Source organism: Gadus morhua, chromosome 3, assembly GCF_902167405.1.
Source record: "Gadus morhua chromosome 3, gadMor3.0, whole genome shotgun sequence".
In the NCBI taxonomy this organism is placed as follows: Eukaryota; Metazoa; Chordata; class Actinopteri; order Gadiformes; family Gadidae; genus Gadus; species Gadus morhua.
Window position 1 is genome coordinate 19,440,136 of NC_044050.1, and position 23,971 is coordinate 19,464,106.

The window sequence follows — 23,971 nt, forward strand, 5'->3', positions numbered from 1 at the left end:
CTAGAACTGCCGTGCAGCCCTAGGAAGCACCCTAGCAAGTGAAACGCAGCCATAGTCGCAAGGAAATTACATAAGAGAACCGGCAATAAAGGCAGTAAGTGGGCCGAGGATATATTGCATACACTCAGAGAGGAAGCCCGCCACACAGAAATGTAATTTGATTTCCTAAAAAAATAAATAAAAACAGATTCCCTGCTTTTGCTGTAATTTTGTTTCATTCTGCCTTTGCCAGAGTACGGGGTAAATGAAAGTCTATGTTAGCTCAATGTCAATAAAAAAAAAAAAGGGACACGCACGTCGACAATCACCGTGTGCACAATCGCTCACACACCGACGCGCACGCAACCGCACACGAGCACGCAGTGACACACACACACACACGTGCGCGCAAAGACACTCACGACCACGCACACACTCTGTTGATTACGGTTTAAATTACATTCCATATGGCCCCGAGCGACTCTTGCCAAATAAACTACAGGCCTTGACGGGAGCAGGAGGAGAAGGGGACTACAGCAGAGGAGAGGAGACGCCCCCGAAGGACAAGGCGAACAGAGGCACACACAAAGGCTGTCGTGCTACAGCCCTGAGACACGGACGGGGAGATGAGACAACATGGATATGGGTGAGGACGTCACACTCTCACAGAAATAAAACCTCTGAAATAAAGTCATCCATAATAGAAAAAGAGATGGCCAGTAGAAGATATTTGAATGAATGGACAGAAAGCATGTTTATTTATACACACACACGCACGCACGCAGAAAAATATACAACACACACAGTAACGAGGTCTGGGTTTAACAGAGGAAGGGAAGCGATTTGATGTTTGTCTGCCTCCACTTTCCCCCCTTAAATCTTTGAGCCAGTTTGTTGAAGGACAGTATATTCAGGTGATATGGAAATCGGGGCAATAAATCCTGCAAAAATAAAAACAAGTCTTGAAAAGGAGCAGCCAATATTTGCATCAATGTCAAAAAGACAAAAGTTTCCCTCCCCAATAAGACTTATCCAGATTCAGGCCAATGCTCCCTGGCGGTGTTTGAGCACAGAATGTTCTATGTATTTTTGCTTATTTTATCACTTTTATGGCCTACAGTGCATGGGCCTACAGTGCATGGGGGTTGAAGCAATACGTTTCTCTGAATGTAGAGCTACGGTAGCGGATTATCCCATTTAGAACCGGTTGGTGTTCCAGCCCCTATTGGCTACAGCCCAAATTAAGCGAGGGCAGAGAAAGAGATTAGTTGGTCGTCTCTACCCTTGAAACAAAGAAAAACAGACAGGTGTTAACTGAATGAACGTCATTGGAGGAATGAGGACGACTGGGTTGATAAACAGCCTTGAGGATTATCCCGCAAGATTAAATAATATCAACTATACGCAGGCACAAATAAAGATATAATAGATTTCCCCTTTGATGTTTGACTGTGTACTACAGTGTGTCCGGTCACCATGTTCCGAGAGCGACTACATGCACACATTCATCCCCGCTTTGCCGCTACGTCGTCTCATGGGCCCCAAGGTGGAGTGCCAGGGGCACACATCTTTTATTCATGGCGCCAACAATAACAATGAATCTAAACCCAGAACCTAGTCCATTTCTGAAGCGCACTCCTGCAGAGTGAATACACTAAGAGCTTGGGAAAGGGAGCTTGAGAGCAAGAGAGCGAGAGAGCGAGCATAAATACTCTTAGTGAAGCAACATTGACATATTGTTTTTGCGTTGCTTTATATATTCAAGTTTCTTCAGTCACATTAAAAGCACAAGCCCAGACACCTGTAGTAGTACTAGCATTTCAAGGTTGGATGAAACCTACACCAGCGTGATATTCTGTCGTTATGATTCTTACAATGTATTTATATTTTATATATATATATATATATATATATATATATATATATATATATATATATATATATATATTATAATAATAATTAGTGCTTGCCTACTTATGACCTCTCAAAAGGAGCCAATAAGCACGGTGACCCCAAAAATAATGTCAACTACACACAGAAATGTCATCAAGGCCCTGCTTGCTTGCTTTTAACTTTGATATAATATAATCATTCTCCGTGTAATGGGGCCAAATTGCCTGTTTGGTGCTGAGCCCACATCTCAACTATGGTACAAAAGGTACATCAACATACTAATTAGTGGCCTCACTCCTCCGTTTGCATAATCAGCCAACAACGCTGAGGCATTGCAGCGCGCGCGCGCACGCACGCACGCACGCACGCACGCACGCACGCACACACACACACACACACACACACACACACACACACACACACACACACACACACACACACACACACACACACACACACACACACACACACACACACACACACACACACACACACACACACGTCTGCAAGAGAAATCACACTGTAAACACAGTACCATGTTGTCCGGGGTGAAATGTATCCTAAGCCAAGAGGGACACACAAGTTCAGGGTGGATCACCTACACAAATAAACAGTGCATGTAATGAACTATTCTTTAGTTATGCACGCTGCGGTTGACTGTTTGTACGGTGAAGGAAGGAGATCGGGGCCCAAAAAGTGAGGCGAGAGATCCCAATACAACGTGGTACAGAAAAGATGTGGAACAGCGGCAGGATTAATCCAGCAGCCGTGCTGCTGAGCATCTGAGGTGATCACAGTAATTCCAGTGGACAGGCGTTGCATGTTACTGTAATATGCTTCAACCGCTTGCCTTGTTTAATCTATTTAAATGGATATTTTAATTATTTAAACAAAAAGAATGAAAAAGATTCAACCTAACAAAAAAAATATACAATGAAGCTTAAAGATCTAGCCTCCACAAGCTTTATTGGTTGAGCATAAATAACAACCATGAATTAAAGCTGCATTCAGCAGGGCAGAACCCGATACAGACCAATATGACCTAATTAAGAGGGTTAATTACAATGGAATAACCTGAGGTTGGGTCTGGTGATACGCAAACATAGTTTTACGACAGTAGGTCAAAATGTTCAGGGATATTGCTTGCCAAGTTATACCCAAGGTGTGGGCCCTTAAAGCTGAATGGATCAATTTAGGTCTCTGGCGGCCATGTTGTTGTACATTACTGGTTCCTGAGGAAGAAGTCAGGAGATATGCTTGCCAAAAGTTAGCACTTTAGATGATTGCTATAGCACCCTCTATGCAGAATCTGGATAAATTGACCCATGTATCATTAAGAACGTCAGCACCAACGATGATTGGCCAAATTGTATTTGAGGATCAAATTATTGGGCGGTTTGGTCGATCGACTTCATCTTACTTGGGCAGGATCTTCAACCGAAACGCCAAAAATGTGGTTGTGCTCAAATTAAAAAAGGTCCCACGACATGCCACCAGGTGTGTTTGAAAAGTGGGCGTGTCCACCTAGATGGGAGACAGATAGATGATCAACGTTTGCTACAGTCCACTGGGTGGGCTGGTAAACTGATCTATCCAGCACACATCTAGGTGGACACACCCATTTCTGATGTCAGAAGAGCCAGATTTTCAAAACGGCTTGTAACGGCTAATAACACTCACAACTGGGGCATGTAATGGGAACTTTAAACATTTGGGGCTCCTGAACAATATTTATACTGAACTCAAGTCACAGGAGACAATCTATATGTTATATAACCAAAGCCTTTCCAAATGCAGGGGCTCTTACTGGATTTAATTTTTTCTTCTGGTATGATTGGTAGATATTGGTCCATAGATGGTATGTCCCAAAGGATTTTAATTGGGATCCTTCACAAAACTCAGAATTTCTAAATGGCGGGAAATCTAAAGAAGTCGTACAAATGTTAAGCTTGCTGGTAGTTCTACCAGGAGGACTCAAATCACGCGCGGCTGGCCGCCAATCACCAGCTACCAATCACCTGCCTACACCTGCTCTATAAAGAGTAGTCTAACATATGTCTTTGCTGCTCAGGTCTTCGTTCGACGCATGCTGCTGCTTTACTGTGCTTTTGATTATCTCGCATATCTCGTCGCTTAGTTGCTACGTCGGTTAATACACACCAAGAGGTCATAACTTCGGATTCGTGCTGGTCGGCCTACTACTTCTGGTCCCGGCAAGCGAGCGCAGAAAGCCGTTCTTTTCGGTCCCCGGTATCCTCAACAACACCACCAACAAGTTCCCAACACGGACATCCGCCTGGTTCTACAAACCCTCGCCGAGTTGGTGCAAAGCATTGGCGCCAGGATGGACGCCGTCGAAACGCCATGCGGAACTCCCGGACGGGTCCAGGCCCCCAACCCGCTGTCGTCGGTCGCCACGGCGCCTTTCTACTTCCAGCAACCATCAGGCTCGGCTTCCCCCGCCTTCACAGGCTACGCACCTGGCACGTGCCCTGCTACCATGGCTACTGCAGTCCCCGCCTTAGCCCCCGCAGCGTATTTTCTCTCACAGCTCTACCAGTCCAGCTTCAGGATGCGGCTCCCTCGGTTGGGTTAGGGGGTTTCTTCCAAGGGCAATGGTTGCTGAGGGATGGCCAGTCGAAGCTGGTACGTTCGCCCTAGGGTCAGAGTCGTCTGCGCTGTTCGAGCTTTACCCTATCGTAGCAGCCAGCGTTCTGTGGGGCAAGCATGGCGGCGTTAACGTATAACCAGTGGTGTAGTCTACGTGATACGCAGGTATACGCCGTATACCCACTAGGAACGCACCAGTATTTGCGTATACCCAATTAAAAATGTGCACGAATACGTATCAATCGTCTTGTGACAGATCTTTCACTTCTGTGTTTATTTTTCGGAAATATCGGTTGGGTATAACTGCAATAAAATACTTTAAGCAGGGGAAGTTATCTCCTACATTCACCATTCATAAAATTCCCGCTGCGCACTCGCGCTCTGCCCTGTCTCAGTTACGAAGCGCGAAGCTGCCCCTGCATCTCTGCACGTTAGTTGGCGGGCCAAGCCCCTCCTTCTTGCGTGTGTGTGCGTGGGTGTGTGCGTGTGTGTGCGTGCGTGTGCGTGCGTGTGTGTGTGTGTGTGTGTGTCCAGTCCTCCCGTATTAATGTGTAAACCACATAATAAGTAGTCAACAGAAAACAATGTTTTAATCCCACTTCATATCTCCTTGTTACTTTTAGATGAGAACCCCTGGCCAGCCTTTCAGACTGGGTGTCAGGCTAGGGAATTTAAAAAAAGGCATCCTTGGTTAGAGTGGAGGGAAAAAAGGTTATAGGTAAATGTCAGCCAACATATAGTTGGTATACACAATTGAAATTGAAATTGAAATTGAAATGTTAATCACTATGCAAATGAGAGTATAGCTAATTCATGGTCATTTTTAAGGTGCAGTAATTTCACACTTTTACACAATTCAATTACTGTATGGTATGTTAGATAACAACAGTAAGAGCTCAAATTAGAGCAATTGAAAGAGTGAAACATCAGTCTCCTGTCATCTCCTTCTCATGCACTGGTTAGCCATTGATGTAAACAGTTCATTCAATTATTTTGAGAAGATTTTGTCCTTGTTTAGCATGTGCTATTGCTACTATAGATATACAAAGGACAACTTGTAATTTTTGTGTTCTATTTGTTCATACTGTTATTAAAACTGGTTCTTTCCATGATTGATGATAATCGTTATACTCTTAAATCAGCGGGTTGTAGACCCCTGCGTTGGTGAGTGTGGTGCGACACCCCATAAGCGCCACACACGTACACGTACCGGCCGGACGGGTTTGTACGAGGCTGGGAGGGAATCATCACAGTATACCCACTACAATAAAATAGACTACACCACTGCGTATAACCATGTTTTGCGATAACAAAGCAGCGTCAAAACGGCTGGGAAGGTGGTCTTCCACAGCATACGGATTTTACATCCGGTTGAATTCGTTGAGTTCGTTGCACACGTCGGTGTGGTACAACACAGAACTCTACGTTCGCAATCAAAGGTTCATAATTATCTTTATACCGTGCACTGTTCGGTTAACTCCTTGTGTCTGAGGTTTTTCCCTTCACTTTAACATGAATGAAGTTGACGGGTTTTAGGCACTGAGGTAACTGATTATTACTAAAAGGTTTTTATTGACGAAGGGCCCTTTTAGATTGGTTCAGCTGCCGCTCACTAACTCTCACGTTCCTCTGCTCGCAATGCGATTCACATATCGTTCAATTTATCAAAAGATCCAAAGAACAGGTACATTATGGTATCATTTTATATATTATAGTCTTATTGTTAATAGCTTCAGTCGCGTCGGTATTTAATTTTTCATTTGCTCGTTTAGCTACGTATGACAGTTAACAATGTTGATGTAGGCCTATTACAATTATTTACGTGTGTAGGCCACTCCAACTCACTCGATATTTCAAAAAGATTAGTGTGCTCTCTCAGAGCTGGGAGATTTCATCCTTATTTTAACATATTACTCGAGACTGTTTTCTCACAGTTCATGCGTCCATGCGTACACGTCTCCTACTCAGACTTTTTCCCCTACACGGGGTATTTAATTTTTCATTTGCTTGTTTAGCCATGTATGTCAGTTAACAATTTTGGTGTATTACAATTATTTATGTGTGTTGGCCACTCCAACTCACTCGATATTTTTAATAGATTAGCGTGCTCTCTCTGGGAGTTTTCATCCTTATTTTAACATATTACTCGAGTCAGTGTTTCTCACAGCGTTCTACGGGTTCATGCGTTCTACGGGTTCCGGCGTTCTCGGGTTTAGGCGTTCTTGGGTTTATGCGCAAATGCGTACACGTCTCCTACTCAGACTTTTTCCCCTACACGGGGCCTGACTTTCGCTGATGTCACCTTCTCTGCAAGGCATTTTTCATCTAAAAGCGATAGCCTAGGAGCAGCTGTTACTATTATCATTTCAAGAATCAACAACTCTCTGTCCTTACGCTTCCATGTTCCTTTATCTCAAGCTTCGGCAACGCACGTCCCCGAATCACCTGTTTATTTGCGGCCTGCCAATGCCTCAAGGGTGGTTCAGAGTCCATCTCGCGACGGTGGTAGAAGGGTGCGGCCTACCATCTCCCCTCTACACTCAGTGGCGCCACCATGGGGTGGCGAGGGGTGGCTACTGCCACCCCAAAATCATTCTTTGCCACCCCTAAGACAATTTTTATTATGCATATTTATTAAAAATATATAATGTAGTCTAGATTATATTATAATGTAGTTCCCCCCCCCCCCCCCCCGGCCAACAATCGCTGCCCGGGATGTTTATAGATTTGCTCTGTCCCCCATTGGCCACCCCTGGAATCCAATCACCTGCCTACACCTGCTCTATAAAGAGTAGTCTAACATATGTCTTTGCTGCTCAGGTCTTCGTTCGACGCACCTCCATCCACCCCACCACCACCAGGTCGGCCTCAGTCTACTTGTCCAGGGGAAGGCTCCGCCCCTGCTAGTCCTGGCAGGATACGCCGAGTCCGCACGTCACCCTGGATCAGTGACGGGGCTCATGCCAAAGATTTACCATGCAAAATATTCCCATGTCGTTATTTAAATAAATCCTGTTCATACTTATCAGTGATCGAGTCTTTATGGGAGAATTATAACTGTTCAAAATGAAGAGACGCATATGTGTACGAATTTTCATAACTGTAGGTCAAAGGGGGTAGGAGATGTGCCGGTTCAAAGCTTACGTTTTTGGATGATTGCTCCACAACCTCTCTTACTCTGTGCTTGGTCCCATTATTAGAAATGTGTCCAGAGTTGGCGGGACGATGGTGAGGCTTTACTTGATAAAGGCAAGAGATTGTTACGGTTACGACGGAACTCTACAAAATTTGATAATGACCTTTAGTTTGTTGGCGCCTGATTAACGAGCTCATTGTTTAAACACCATATTGACGACACTTGACTTATGTACATGGTGGGTAGTTACAGTCTACCCAGATTGATAGGGAAAGCAACCAACCACAGATCAGGGTTGCTGCAGCTGTGGAGGCGGGCCAGGTGGAAGGGGTCAGGTGCAAGGGTTTGGATTTGCCCATAATATTGAATTTTCATCTGAAATTAAAGATAATATAGGTACTATAGTACTACAGGGCCATAGAAAAAAATCAATAGATATAGATCTTCTTGGGATGAAGAGGTTAAAAAAAGAAAGTGTTTATACATTTAAATCTTTCAAATTAATATCTTAATTCCGATGGCAGGTGAGCTAGAATCTGGGTGAATAGGGGGTAAGCAATGTCGAAAAGCTGTTACTGTTTTGCGACTCATCCATGCTTGCAATAATACAAAAAAGTTGTGCTAAAAACAAAAACATCCAAAAGAAAACCCTGAATGCAGAAAGAGTCCAATCCACAACATCCACATGGCGTGCAAAGCACCAATAGTCGTTCATTTACCTCTCTTCGAATGACCCATCCCTGCAATGAGTCGCTCGTTCGTTCACCAGAGGCTGCTGGGGTTGCCGTCACCTACGTTATGCTACCATGGAGGAGTCCAGACATCAGCTCTGGGGAACCGACCTGATCCACTTGCCAGGGCAACCTTGACGCCCCCTAAAATAGTCAATTGCCTAAAGAGGTGATGGTCATGCTCGACGAGCCTCGGATTGCTAACCCTCCGGAGCTAAATGGAGTCAGAAGGCAGCGCTCCACACCGCCTCATTACGGTGCCCTGGTGGGCCGCTCTGCCCGATACACAGAGGCGGTGGGGGGGGGGGGGGGGACACCCATCCAATAAAGGCTGAAACAGCGTGCGCGCACACAAAAACACACAGACGTTAGCGCACAGTCTGCCTCACAAACACTCAGACACTACACACCCAAATGCACGTACGCACAGACGTGCGCAGGAAAAGGCAATGGATCAGCTGCAAATTAGGGTTTTAGTGAAGCAACTTTGCAAGATGAAAGAGGACGGATTATAGTGCGTGCGTGGGTGTATGTGGCGTGGTGTGTGTTGCATGTGTGTGTACTTTCTTTATTATTAGTGCTGCTAAAGAGAGAATCTGTATGTGTGTGTGTGTGTGTGCATTAGAAAGTGGATTTAAGGTATTAATATGTGTTTGTCTTACATAGCCAGGGCGAGGCCCGGTCCTAGCCACCCTAAGCTCAGCTGGAAGGAGATCAAGTATTCTTTCCAGGAGTCATCCCTCCACTAGGGACCATTCTAATCCCCTGCTCTCGTCCACCAATGAGGAACCGAATTTAATCAGCAACGACAAGTTCTAGAACTTTCTAGTGCGCACTGCCGAGATTCCACCTGGGTCCAATTGTGTTGGAAAATGTGTCAGATCCCGGCAGTGTTTGTTGTAAATCAATCTGCGGTGTCGTACAGGCCGGGCTCCGCCACTGCCCTTGGGGGTGTTAAATTGGTTCCTTTGTGGCAGACGAGTCAATCCGTCACAAAGAGCACAGAGAGGAGGGCGCAGGGTACACCCACCTGCAGGCTGTGTCGCTCCAGTCTCATCTCCAGAATGTTGTTCTGCTCCTCTAATCGCTGTCGCTCCCCCTCAACATCCTCAATCTTCTGCCTGCAAAAAAAAAAGGACAAGAACACATTGCTGGGCTCAATGTCTCCCGGCTGTCCGTCATACTGTGGGAGGACAGCCCGTCATCTCTTTTGAACGGGAAGTAGTGGTGCAAAAGGCACAGCTCTAATGACAGACAGGTTAGTAAAGATGGCACAGCAGCAAACTATGAATATTTGATGACTCAACTCCTACTAGAGATGAGGGCGGGCTGCGTTTTATAAGTGCTGGGCAGTGCGTGTGTGTGTGTGTGTGTCCCTGTACCTGAGCAAGAGGACCTCCTCTATGACCATCCCAGAGTTGCTCTCGGCAACGGAGCTCTGCTGTTTCCTCACAGACTCGAGCTCCAGCTCCACCTGAGCCGAGACACACAAAAAAACACAGAAAAAACAAAATCCAAATGAAAGGAAACGACGAAGACACACGAACATCTGAGCGCTTTGTGCCGAGGTCTCTGGCAGCATGCCTAGCAGAGAACGCACGGCTCAAACGTTGCTGATGGAATCCTACAAAATCCAGCACAGCATGCGACTATCCTCCGCAAATGTAACGCACCAGAAACTGGTGGGTTTCTTTGCAACCATCGACATCCCATAATCCTTTAATTTTCATCTCACATCTGACCCAAAATGTGTTCCGTATTTCTGTTGAGGTAACTCTGGGTTTGAATTAAAGCTCTCTCTCCGACCCGCTCCCTCGTTGCGACTGATTGTCCTTAAGTGTGTCTGTCCGTCTGTCTGCACTCATCCTAATTCTTCATCTTGCCCAGACGAATAAGTAATTACTCCTCAACCCGACAGGTGGATTTCACGCATCAATTCTCATCGCCATGACTAGGTGACGTCTCCCTGGCAACGAGAACCTATCTGGGGGGAGGGGGTGCCTCAAGAGGAAACAGCCCCCGTGAAAACAACTGCGAGTAAAAGGGTGCAGCTTACCGATTATCAGTAAATGGTCAGAGCCCTGTTGCGGCACGCATACACAAGCACAAACTCTAATCAATAGAGTGTGTGTGTGTGTGTGTGTGTGTGTGTGTGTGTGTGTGTGTGTGTGTGTGTGTGTGTGTGTGTACTAACGGATTGAAGTTGGAGTTTGAGAGTCCCGCTTTCTTCCTGGGCTTTGGTGAGCTGGCCCTGGAGAGCATCAAGAAAACATTAGGGACGAGAGAATCCCTCAAAACTGCTATAACCACTAAACAACTAGAAATATTCTAAGTGATGGTTGCAAAAAAAAAAATCAGACACAAAGAGGCTCTTTTGAGTTCCTTAAGTGAATATTGAGATTGACATTCTCCGGGGCCATCACATGCGTTGAATATGAATATGTAAGACGCAGAGACGATAGTGGGAGAGTGCTCTGGATTGTAAATGATGTTGACTGACTTTCTACGCTGTCAGCAAGTTGACAACAGTAACAGTAGATGGCAAGTGTGAATACGAAAAAGACTCGACTACGCCTCCACAGTCGCAGCTGCAGCGGCCTGGAGTTCGGTATCCCCACGGTTCCTTAGCTTAGAGTTAGCACACGTTCATCCAAAATGATAGTGAGGCAAGTACATTGTCTTGCTAACTAGAAGATTGTAATTACAGCACAACGCTTAACTAGTGTTCGGGGATTTCAGAGGAGAACACACTCCCACATTTGTCTCGGCGGCTCTGAAGCTCTGCACATGTTTCATAAGCGGACATCGGATTCAGCAGTAGATTATGCAACCGAAGTAGAAACCACGGAACACTTTATTTTTTTTCCTCTTTCAAAAAGCCACCAGTTCTGATATTTATAGGATCTCATATTTATATGAGATCTTATGTTCCTTTGCGGCTCAAAGTGAAGCTCTAATAAAAAAATCTAAAAACTCTCCAAAATACTAAATCACCGTTGGTGGGCACACCGATAAAGAAGATGAATGTGTTGAAAACCCAACGCCGCTCGTTTTCCTGTACCTCCATCTCCAAATGGTGGCTCTGGGTCTTCTGCAGGATGTCCTCCGCCTCCCTGAGCCGCTTGCTGAGCTGGGGAGAGTAGTCGGTGTGGGACAGCTCGCTGTCGTACGACTCCAGGATGGAGCGCATCCCGTCCCGCTCCTGGAGAACAGACAGACACACACACACCGTAACTCATCTCGACGATACGCTCAGCAGCATACCAACAACAGAGGTACACAAACAGGGAAGAAAAAAAAAAAACGTGTGTGTGTGTGTGTGTGTGTGTGTGTGTGTGTGTGTGTGTGTGTGTGTGTGTGTGTGTGTGTGTGTGTGTGTGTGTGTGTGTGTGTGTGCGTTTCAAAATGGAGTTCTACTGGTAGTGGATGTATGCATGCATGGAAAAATCAGTCAAGTCCATTTATCCATTGAATCCACGTTATTCCGTCCATGTAAATGTGTACATATGGTTGATGGATGTCTCTGCGATTGTACGAGGAGGAGGAGGAGGATACGGCCGCGTGGCTTCAGCAGCGATGACAGGAGGAGTTTGAGGCGGTGGCAGCGCTCATCTGCATATCCTCGCCGTGTGATATTCAAATCAGAGGCGGGGATATAAATCACATTTAATCAACGAGTTATGACAGACAAGTGTCTTGTCGTAAATGAAGCATTTAAAATGAGCCCGCTCCTTTGGTATCGCGCCGTGTCTCTCAAACTTTGACAAGATGATTTGGGCTTGGGGGGGGGGGGGGGGGGGGGGGGGGGCCTGCCCGTGCTCGTCAGAAGAGACTCGAGGGCACACCTCCAGGGCGGAGGTGTGTGAAGTCGGCGTCACCGCCACGGCATAGACTCTAGTCAATCAGCGCTGTACCAAGAGCTGCCTCCACCGAGGGACGCAGTGGGGGGAAGTCCCAACCGGGCACTGTCTCTCTCTCTCTCTGTGCTCAGGTGTCACTCCACCGGATGAGGCCCATCTCTGGAATAAAAACACCGTCTCTCTCACTGTCACTGTCAGTGTGTCTTTTGTTCCTGGCCTCCATGGACCAAAACGTACATGCTTCAGACATGAAGGTAAAAGAAATGTATATAAGTATGATTTATTAATAGAACTATATCTAACCCTGTACAATATACCTTATTTATATATGATACTTACATAATTTAAAACAAATTTGTCCCACATGAAACGGTGATGCATATTCAAGCATATATAATTTTCAATTGAGTTAGTAATTGATGCCCGCCAAGGGGTCGTTTGCTTGCATAGCCTTTGGACACACTGTAGCACCTGCCAGACCAGCAGAATCGATGGGATTCCAAGAGCAACTCCAACAGACCTGATAAACACAATACAGCTGTTTATTTGTGGTGCACTTCCCCCACTAATTACATTAAAACTGGTTTCTTATCCCTGCCGCTACTCTGCAATCTATTTGGTTTTTTTATAGTAATTTGGAAACTTCGGTAATCGCTCCAATATTGATTATCCGCTTTGATCGCTCTCAGCCTTACCTGGAACCCGCTCGCTAACTAAAATGGGGTAAGAGCAACTGCTAAATGAACTCAACATACAAACTTTGTTTTATAATGGATGATCATGATTTTCATTTAAACTTGAACTACCTACTCTACAAATTTCGTTGGGCCTTTTGTGAAACACTTTTTGCCTGGTGAAGATGAAGTCTGCTGACCCAGGAAAAAGTAGATTTTGAATAACCGCAGTAGAGAAATTATGCTTTCCTCGTGATACTTGCGATGTTGGAAACAAGACAACAACCAAAAATCCCAGAATTACGAATGACTTGTCATTCTGATTGTAGTGTCTCTTTATGGTGCCTGATCATGATGAGACGGCCGTTTGGGACACATTTTAGAAGAAAGCAACTGATGGGCCTCTCCACGTGCAAGCTGAGACAATCAGGAAGCCTTTGTGTCAAGTCAAACAAGATGCGAATGATCAGACTCAACCAAACGTTCTCGAGATGTCCAACCACCCATAGGCGCATGCTCACCCAGATTACTGATTATCATCGAGTAGATAACAAAGTAATATACAGTTCAAAGAGCAAAAGTGGCTTCTACAAACGATATTCTCAACAGAACGCCCAAATACAAGGTACTAGATGTTGTGGCTATGGGTCAAGTAAGTTGGTGGCGCGTGTGCGCGTGTGTGTGCCTGTGTGGCGCTAATGCTAACGACAACCCCCACGGCTGTTTACTGTCTATTAAGGTGCAATGGAATTCACATACACATAATCTAAATGAAAAATCAGCCTCTCTATTTGTGAAGGCAACTCTCCATTTATACGCACAAACTGAGAGATAAGAGAGAGCGAAAACAGAGAGGAGGACGCGGTGGGACGGAGAGACACAGAGAGGGGGGAGACAGACAGAGAAAGAGATAAAACAATCATAGTTTTTACCCCATTTTCTCTAAATTGCTTTTGGTCAACTCCTATCTAGCGGAGGAGAGAAAAACCAATTGTGCTTCCATTAGGTGAGCCGGCCATGCACGTAAAGCGCTGCAACAGCCTTCACACCGCCAGCGTTGCGGTAAGCTCAGTGGTCCTTGCGGTAAGCTCGGGGCAGGTCACACCTTGAGACACGTATGAGAGATGTGAGAAACACAACACTGCGCTGTCACTTCCGCCACACAGAGCCCCGCCAGGAGGAGCAGAAGGGGGGTCACCGAGGGCCAAAACACTGAGGGATGAACCCATTTGCACGGTGTTTCCTCGGAACCCAAACGTCTGCATAGAAGGGAATAATGGGATCCTGTATGCGGAATCATTACTCGCACCTCAATTTGTCATCCGCGTCAAAACAGCGTGAAGCTGTGAAGTTTTTTTTAACCGCACCGGTATAAAGCGCCCTTGATCCCTCTTGGGATTTATGGACTGGATATATATATAGGTGTGTGTGTGTGTGTATGCATGTGAGTGTGTGTAATGTTTGTGTGTTAGGACAATGATCATGTTGACCTGGGAATTGGACACACTGAAAAATCGATATGGAACTAAGTCCCAGTCAGTGCAGGGAGGGAGGGAGAGGGGGAAGAGAGAGAGAGAGAGAGAGAGAGAGAGAGAGAGAGAGAGAGAGAGAGAGAGAGAGAGAGAGAGAGAGAGAGAGAGAGAGAGAGAGAGAGAGAGAGAGAGAGAGAGAGAGAGAGAGAGAGAGAGAGAGAGAGAGAGAGAGAGAGAGAGAGAGAGAGAGAGAGAGAGAGAGAGAGAGAGAGAGAGAGAGAGAGAGAGAGAGAGAGAGCTCGGACGGCATCGGTTGCGAAGATTTGTGGAGGGGCGTCGCGGTTCTCGTTTGTATGCATGCTACCGCTGTGGCGGGTGTGAACACATTCTGCAGGGGTGCATGAGTGTGTGTGTGCGTGCGTGCGTACCTTGGTCAGCAGCAGCACCCTCTTCTGCAGCCGGCGGACCAGGGCGTCCTGCGTCTCCCTCTTCTTCTGCTCCTCCAGGGCCTTGCTGCGCTGCTGGGACGCCTCGCCCTGCAGCTGGGACTGGGAGCGGTCCACGCTACGCACCCTGGCACACGGACAGAGAGATGGGACGGTTAGGAGAGGGCAAATGGACAGGACTACTGGTGGGACTACCGGACCCCTGATATTGGCCAGCGCCAATGGATATATACTGTATATATTTTTTTTTTAAGAGCACTGCTTTTAACCTGTAGCCCTTTGAAATCTTCGGATGAAAAGGGCACTATAAATGAATGCATTATATTATTAGACTATATTGTCGGTAATAAACAAATACCATGATCATGTTCTCATGTAAACTTCTCCAAAACAACCACCAAAACTGTTTTTTTATGGGGTAATTTGTCTTATATGATCGTCAACATTGTAATCTATGCAATTTTATCTCTGTAACTGAAATGAGTCCCCAATCAAGAGACTCTAAATTGGGGACTCTGAAGTGTTTCAAAACACTTTGTGAACATTCAACTCTGCTGCGAACGAAGGTGGCGTCATGACCAAGGGGCACCGGCAGCACGGTTTGAGAAAACTTATGCTGGAAATTTCTGTACACCGGTACGGTTTGTGTAGATGATGAAGCTCTGTATGAGTAGCGATTTATTTAATACCAGCGTCCGAGTTTTAGTATTCCCCGACACATCTAGTATACGCTACGGTGTGTGTGGATGGTGAACATCCGTCCAAGCATTGTTTCATTAAAACCCTCTTCTGGGGGTTGAGGATTGCCGGGAATCTATAGTATATCGCTACAGTGTGTGGTTCATGTTATATACAACACCACTCATTATAACCCTAAAGGTACGAACGAGTAACACAAAGTTGCCATGGGACGTTACCATGTCGATAACACGCCCCGCTCTTTCCTAGAAATCTCAGCCCTCTTTTAGGATCACAAAGTATTAGAATTCCCCCTGAAACAGTGGGTTCACTGGCTCTTTAAACTGTAATGTATTAACAACTTGTAACGGTAAGTACCCAAATGTAAGTACTTGTACCGAGAAAAAGTGGAATCGTGCATCCGTACCACAGACATATTCTAAACAAGAGAAATTCCCCAAAGAAAAGTTATTTGAATTTAATTGAAGGGCGTGCATGCATAAGTTCAGGATAACAGGGACATGCAGCCGCTATTCAAATGAATTAATTCATTAAATTAATCTATCACAATAAGAGACGGACCACTTTAATAAATGCATCTCTGGAATGGGGATTCATTCATTCATTAAAATAATAATAAAACAGTTCTAATCACCTTCACATCACTATAAAACGTCACAAATGTACGTCCATTCAATATCCTATGTTTCTTTATTTTTTTTCATTAGGTGTATTGGAGAAGCGTACTTTCGCCATTTGCGGTTGCTATGCCGTGAAGACTTGGGATGGGGATCATTAATATCGATACCATCTTCGATACTCCTTAACGATCCGAGTCTTTATTGATGCCACTATCGATACTTTTCTATTAATTGCTGGAAATACGAAGCGTTTTTAGTGATGAGGAAAATATTTAGGAAATAAATAATTGCATTTTAAATTAAATATGTAATTCTTAATAAATATTGACATCAGTAGTTTTAGTTCTATAAACTAAAAGTATTAAAGCATTATACAACTGAATTAGCAATACAGAAACATGAGTAATACAGTATTACTCATGTTTCACACCAAAAACTAAATTTAGTTTCTTTATGTTACATTTGAACGCATCATGATAACAGTCGTTTTACTGAGCCAACCTCAACACATCATCACGCAGCACATCTGAAACTTTATTTACTTTTTAAGATAACTAGCTTGTATGCTGCTGATTACAACACCGATTTCTCAATTGGATTACTATTTTTAACTGACGGGACTAGCGACAATATCTGTGTGTGCGAATACCGCTCGTAGTTTGAGTGGATGATTAAGACGGGCCCGTCTGTGGTGCGATAGGAGAAGGAGGAGACAGAGTCTTTTCAACTCGGAGACTCTACAATAAATGATTGTCGCCCTTTTCGCCCGTTCAGCCATCCTCGCGAGCAAAGTTAACTGCCAGACTTCACTTGTTTGACTCGTAATACCTGTTTGCTTACAATTCCATTCAAAAACATTGGTGGACACGCTGCAGGGATTGGATTGATTTGATTTAAATGCCGTGACGCGACTCGAGGGACACAACATTACAGAAAAAAATAATAATAATAAATGAACGACGGGACTCGATAGTGGTATCGATAAGCCCAAACGTTAATGATTTTCGGGTTTTGAAAAAAGTGGAACCGGGTCCTTGATAGAACCGGGTTTCGATCCCCATCCCTAGTGAAGACTCGTCTCTGATCTGCTCCAGTGTTACCCAAGACGCCTACCCCCCCCCCCCTGCCTTGCGTGAGCCTTGAAACCAAAGTTGAAGCTGTACAGGGCTGACGGCAAGGCTAGAAGTGTTAGTGCGTCCCTCTTGCTAAATCACTGATTACTCTCGGTTGGAATATTGCAATAAGTGGATTTGCAGCGATTCTTACACGGAACGCCTGACTTGTTGTCGCACCTAGGGGGATTAAACTAATATCCGAATCGCAGGGTGGATGGCTGCAGCTCATTGAAAGCAACTATTAAAACTCCAATGTGGGCTGACTGTAAGCACTGCTTCTGTGGACAAAATTGAGTTTAGTGGTGGAATAGTAAAGAATTGCACACCAACCGTAATATATAGTAGGACTTAGGCTGCACTGCACAGTACCAACAGCAAGTGTTTCCCTCCTTCGGTTGTTCATGTAAATACATGTTTTTTTCCTTACCTAAGTTTATGCAATTACATTTATTTCTAACATAGAATGTGTTGCGTGCATTTTATTCATTTTTTTCATTCTTTATTCTTTTCTTCGACTTGCACTGTTCTTTGAACTGCAGTAACCCCTTTATCACCCTTCTGTAAATCTAATCGTTTCCCTTCGGGGGGGTAATAAAGTGCTATATCTCATCGTATTATTTTACGCTAGGACAGAGCATTGTTTGATGCTCTGTCTGTCTGATCAAACAATGTCCACCGACTCGGAAATGGCATTCTCCCTAATGGGAGGAAGAACGCCATTCAATGGATCCCCATTAACCACAACTTGGCCCGGTCACCGTCGGGTGTCGGCTGGATCACTGGTCACCAACAACAACCTTTCCTCTCCAACCTTTAAAACAAGCTCTGCTCTGCCCTCCTCCTCCTCCACCACCACCTCCGCCACCAGCCTCCCAGCCAGGAGCTCAACACATTCATCAGAGAAGCGGAGCTCGTTAGATAATGAAAGTCTTCCGTGCTAGACGTGGCCTCCACGTCGATGCTGCCAAGTGCACGAGCAAGGCCCTCTCAACACACACACTCTCAACAGAAACAGTCTAATTACTTCTTTCCCCTTGCTATTGCAGACCCACTATTGCAGATACACGCACGCACATGCTCAGACACACACAGAGCACAAGTGCGGCTCTAATATTTAATTCTGTGTGTTTCTTGCCAGTTTTATCCATCTCTCGTGTTCTTCACCCATGCATTTAGCGGAGCGTATCTCTGAACAATCCTTAATTGTCACAAAGTTAATTAAACTGGTCCAGAGTCTGATGGGGTGTGTGTCTCTCTCTCTGTGTGTCTCTCTGTGTGTGTGTGTGTCTCTGTGTCTGTGTGTGTGTGTGTGTGTGTGTGTGTGTGTGTGTGTGTGTGTGTGTGTGTGTGTGTGTGTGTGTGTGTGTGTGTGTGTGTGTGTGTGTGTGTGTGTGTGTGCGCGCTTACCTGCTAGAAAGTGTGTAGTTCTGCTCTTTCAGGGCAATTTCCCTCTGCTGAATCTGAATCACTTCCCGAGACAGATCTTCAGGCTTCCTACCGAGAAACGCAACACAGAATGGTTAGCACGCACACACACAATGAGAAATCAATAGGGCTGTGAGGGAGAACGCGATTCGGACAGCGACGAGTGGGAAACAGCAGAGTTCCTCCAAGGTGTTAGCAGGGCCAACGAGGGGTGCGGATTAAGATGACAAGAGAAGCGGTAAGAGTGATTAAGGGTGAGAGGGGGAAGGATCTGCTAAACAGTGGCCACTAATGTAATGAATGAACTCACTGCATGGGACAGATGGAAAAATAGTGGAAAACACATGAAAAATCAGGAGACGGGGAAACAGAGATCTGCTACTTAAAATGAGATAAAATGAAAAAGCAGCCAGAAAAAACAACAGGGGACGGGGTAGACACAGAAGAGCGGGAACAATCAAGCAGCTACTCGCAGACTTCCAAAGCGCATTAACAGTATGCCTCACAAGACACATGCACTTCAGCGCACAGCACAAGTTATTGCAGCTGGAGAACATAGGCAACAGGTTGGCAAATAAAGATGGACGCAAGGCAACGTTAGGTTTTTTCCAGAGGTTGCCGCAGCAGTTTTGTTGGGGTGACCAATGATTGGAGTATAACATTAAGCGGCCTGTGCAAAAGGCTGGGCCATGTGGGCGGAAAAAGCTTAATTAGACTAGAACATATCAAATCTAGTGCTAGAGACAGAGCCCAATCTCGTTGATTAGTATACAATTTAAAAAAGTATAGGAATCCATCTATAGCATCTTCAATGCAACATGTTTGGTAAACGTGTCACAGCACAGCATTAAGGGCAATTTGTGCATTACTGTTAGCAGACTAGTGTAATATCAGATCACAAGCATAGTAGTTGGTTTAGTATTATTACGATGCAGGATTTTGATCGGCCAAGGCCGTTGTAAAAGGTCCAAATGGATGATCTGCTGTCCATATTTTGCTCGTGATCTTTTCAAAAGAGGACATAGCTTGCATCATGCTGTACATTCTCTAATTGCAGCCTGCCATTCTTCAGGAGCGTGACAGTCTAGCCATTACAGACCTTCACTACTGGAAATTACAAGTTCTCCTGCTCACAACTATTGTATGTCTAGCCAGCCTCAGACAACTTTTGTTCTCAACCACTCAATAGACTGCCACTGTTGTCCTAAACGCACATCAAAACATGCCACAGCGTTTTCGGGGTAGACTGGTTTACAGAAAGTTGCCAGTCTTATAATTCTCTTCTTCAGTCTTATAAGCACCATTTGATTAATTGCCCCATTGTGCATTTATTTCCCTCCTCTAGCTCCCATGATTGAGGAGGAAGAAGTAGGTAACCCACAGCACAGCACATTCATTACGCACAAATCTGCACTGTTATGCTTAGCACAGCTTTCTTAATAAATAAACTGAATACATAAATATTAAATCCAGCACGACTGGACTTTGTTCAGGGGTCAGAGGCAACCAAGAGCCAGAGACATGCGTGATGAATTCTAAGGGCCACGTGTGGTGTGGAAGGCCAACGCTGTCGATTGCTCTGCCATTGCATTTCAACAGCAGGGGCCTGGCGTCTTGTTAAAATGTGAGAAACTTGTTTGGGAGAAAGTTTGGTTGCGTCAGCAGGGGAATGATCCCAGGCGCCAGGCCGGGTTAACCCCGGAGAGGGTTCCCCGGCAGAAAGGTGAATGTCCTGTGATGGCTAGTCAAGCTGGAGACCGGATCTCACTCCCGATGGTGTGAAAGCGGAGTGCCGTTTGAGACGCGCCAGTCCACAAGAGGTGAGCCGACCGACCTCAACACCTTGCTGCCAATATTGCAAGAACGGAGGAGTAAATCTAACCTCTGAACCGTGTACAGAGCAGTTTGCTACTGTAGCTCAAAAACACTTAAAGCAGTCCCTGCAGCAGCCTTGAGCTATACCAAATATTAATGAGTAGGGGGTCCAATTCCAATATGCGTAACTCAATGCTCTTTCCAAGTTCTGCTAACATAATTAAGAAAATGCACTTGTATAAAAATAAAAATAACTAAACATCAGAAGACTTTTAACGGTGTTAAAATAATTGTACACCCCACACACGTTATTTATAGAACATGCCGTCACAAGATACAGTCAAGGTCATGTTTATTTGTTGTACTTTTTAAATGCCAGCAGCAAATCTGCACTGTTGTTAAGCCGTTTGGTAAACCTGTGCCAACGCTAACATACACTTATAAAAAAAATGAAGACTTTAATCAGTCTCTTAGAGAAAGCCGTAACAACTACCACTTAAGACTACTGGCTTCTCCTTTTGGCTTTAATAAGTCTCTTAGAGAGAGCCATTACAACTACCACCTGAAGAGTACACGCTTCTCCTTTTGGCTTTCGGCAACATTTCAATAGCAGATATAAAAAGGCTTTTGGAAACAGACAAAGCCATCAGTGTGAACAGAAACTTGCTTTGCCACGAGGCAGACAATAATCTGGTTATTCGTGTCCATGCGATCAATAATAAAGCACACTAACAATGCAGTGTTATTACTACAGACAATCTAGTTTGGTAGACCCTGGTGCTTTGGTGATCAACCATCCTGACAGATGCATGGAAACGTCCTTCAACACTAGTGGGTTTGCTGTGACCGTGCAGGTCAAATAAGGAGATTCAATTGGATGAATGCGCGATTTCCCCATATTATTTCCATAGTCCCTGCTGCTACTTGTGACAGAAGCCTGGATGGAAAGAAATGGTTTAACAATACATTTTAATATATATTGTATTGTTAATAATAAGACTCACTATTAGTCCAGCCTCATTCATATCATTAGCAGTTTGCGCATGTCTGTGTAGTTACTCTATATATTATAATTATAGACTCTTGGACCTATGCATCTAATAACCTCGATATCTGTGGGTGAGGGTTGGATTCAGGACTTTGTCTCTGCTTTCTTGCACCTCTCTCCAATATCTGCGCGTACCTTTGCTCCATTTCACCCAGAATGGCCACTATGCTCGTCTTCCCTGCATTTCTTCTTTTGTTCTATCCATTTGTCCTTTTGCTAATTTTCTTGGCTTTCTCACAGGGTCTGCTGCATTTTCCCCCTGCCCTGTATTGCAGCGCTTATCAGCTGCCGACAGCTTTATCTACCTAGAACATCAATTATAACATTTCCGTAAACTGGAATGGTATACCACAAATGCACCCTTTGCAGTTAAGTGGCTGAGAATCCATAAAGTATTTAAAAAAAGGCAAAATGCTTGAATTGGGAACATTTGACTCTGTTGCTCTAACTCAACTCTGTTATCGGTCAACCTTTTAAAAAGGTTGAATGAAGGTTGTAGTTTTATAAACTACATACAAATCTGCCCAGAAAATGTAATGTTAATTTTCAATTCATTAATTTTGAATTTCTCTAAGCATAAATTGTGCCTACAATTTAAATTAAGCATTATTATCATTAGGGAAAGTATAATATAGTTATTATTATTAGTAGAAGTAAAGATATACATTTGTTATTTTAGTTTATCCGGAAGATGCAAAGACTTATACCCCAAATACTAGAACCAACGATACACTCACAAAATTTGAGGAAAATGTTCTTACTAGATGCAAATGTATCTGAATTAGATCAAACCTAAAAAAAAGCCTCAAAGCCACACCCAATGTACTGCTTAACCTACAATTTTTTTAATTATTATTGTACTCTCAGTACAAATATAATCTCTCCACACCCCTTACAAATGGAATTCATTTTCTTGTTAAGTGTTGTTCAAACAAATTCACAAGGTCTATTCTTACAAACAAATTATATCCTGCTCAGTCTCAGCAGAAGATAATATTTTTAACACAATTGACCAACCAACAGTATCTAAATAAACACTTCAAATAGCCTTTTCCAGTGAAAACCAAATAAATTCACTACAAAGTAATGAATGATTTCCCTTTGATTACCCTTGGATTGAATTTTTAAGAACTGGGCTTTGGCTTTGGCTTTGAGAGGAATGCATGTGTTCTTTTTAAAGGTGATAATGAGAAAACAGTGCATCATTTCTTTCATGCTCTCATACCAAGTTGTTCTGGAAATAATTCAAGGATAGCTAATAAGCATCACCAGCAGCAAGGCCTGCTTCAGATCATAATAGTATTATTGGTGTGTCTTATTAGAAGACCAAACGTTTTGCCCAATTGGTAAATGTTTACAAGTTGTAGCCAGTTTTTGTATTCATAAGTCCTAATTTGAAAATACCCCGACCATCTTCACATGCTTATAAAATGAACTCAACTCTATGTTTAGTCACTGAAATATGATGATCTAACCAATGGTATACCATTAAGCTTCAATCTTAAAGACCACCGGATCTTCCAGTGATAGGTACCGCAATTCTGTGCGGCGGCACAATTGCAAAACTATACGCCGATACACAATCAAGTGAGTTGCAGGAGCTACGCCATACCCTCACTGGCAGGACAGCCACTGCTGTGTGATGGAAAACATGTCACCTTTAGTGCGCCGCATGGGACTTGAATTCATGGTGGGAATGTCCCCACCAACACCCGGTTCATAACATTCATAATAAAGCATATAAAAGTGTCCTATTCATACAACAGAAAGTGTAACTTTTCAGCCTTCCATAACAGCTGTTGCTCTCTACAGCCAAGGAAAATAACCGTTGGTGGGCTGCACACAGAACAGGCCAAGAGCAACATCCAAAATGGATTTTCTCTTGTCGAGGTTTTGGAATTCTCATTAATAAGTGTGACTCGAAGTAACATTAAGTTAGCAGGAATGGCAGTGTGCTTGACATTGTAGTCAAATTATACAACAAATTTATTTTTAATCACAATATGGAGACTAGATCTTTAAGGGACACATTAACCCAAATTATGTACTCAGCGGATGATATAATTTATGTAATTTATACAATTCTAATTGGCCCCAGACTTAAGTTAATCAGACTTCTTCATTCAGTTAATGAATATGTAAATAGCGTAATCTGCATAAATACATCTCTGCTTTTCCCATTCATTTAACCAACCCATCTATCAACGTTCCACCACATAACTCTAGAAAAGATTAAAAAAATATTAGTTTTTGTAAATTCCTATTTAAAAAAGGTAGGCACAGCCTGACAAAGCCTGTGCATTTATTTGTTTAGTTTTGCATGGTGTCATTTGGCTGATGGATACTGTTCAAAACCAAATTCATGGAAACATTGTGATGGAATACCACATCATACTTTGATGTACTGAAACAAAGTAGAAACATTATCCAGTTAGTTATCTCCTAGAA

At 44.1% G+C, this 23,971-nt stretch overlaps 1 protein-coding gene across 1 annotated transcript in view; it reads right to left on the reverse strand.

Moving 5' to 3' along the window:
• The window catches only part of mad1l1 (mitotic arrest deficient 1 like 1), a 49,330-nt gene that overhangs the window by 19,273 nt on the left and 6,086 nt on the right, over positions 1–23,971 (reverse strand). Inside the window, exons 10-15 of the mRNA XM_030350742.1 lie at positions 18,643–18,729; positions 14,784–14,928; positions 11,411–11,551; positions 10,544–10,600; positions 9,732–9,823; positions 9,380–9,470 (exon numbers count right to left, since the gene is read on the reverse strand). Of these exons, the coding sequence (XP_030206602.1) occupies positions 9,380–9,470; positions 9,732–9,823; positions 10,544–10,600; positions 11,411–11,551; positions 14,784–14,928; positions 18,643–18,729 (613 nt within the window). The remainder of the gene's footprint in view (positions 1–9,379; positions 9,471–9,731; positions 9,824–10,543; positions 10,601–11,410; positions 11,552–14,783; positions 14,929–18,642; positions 18,730–23,971) is intronic.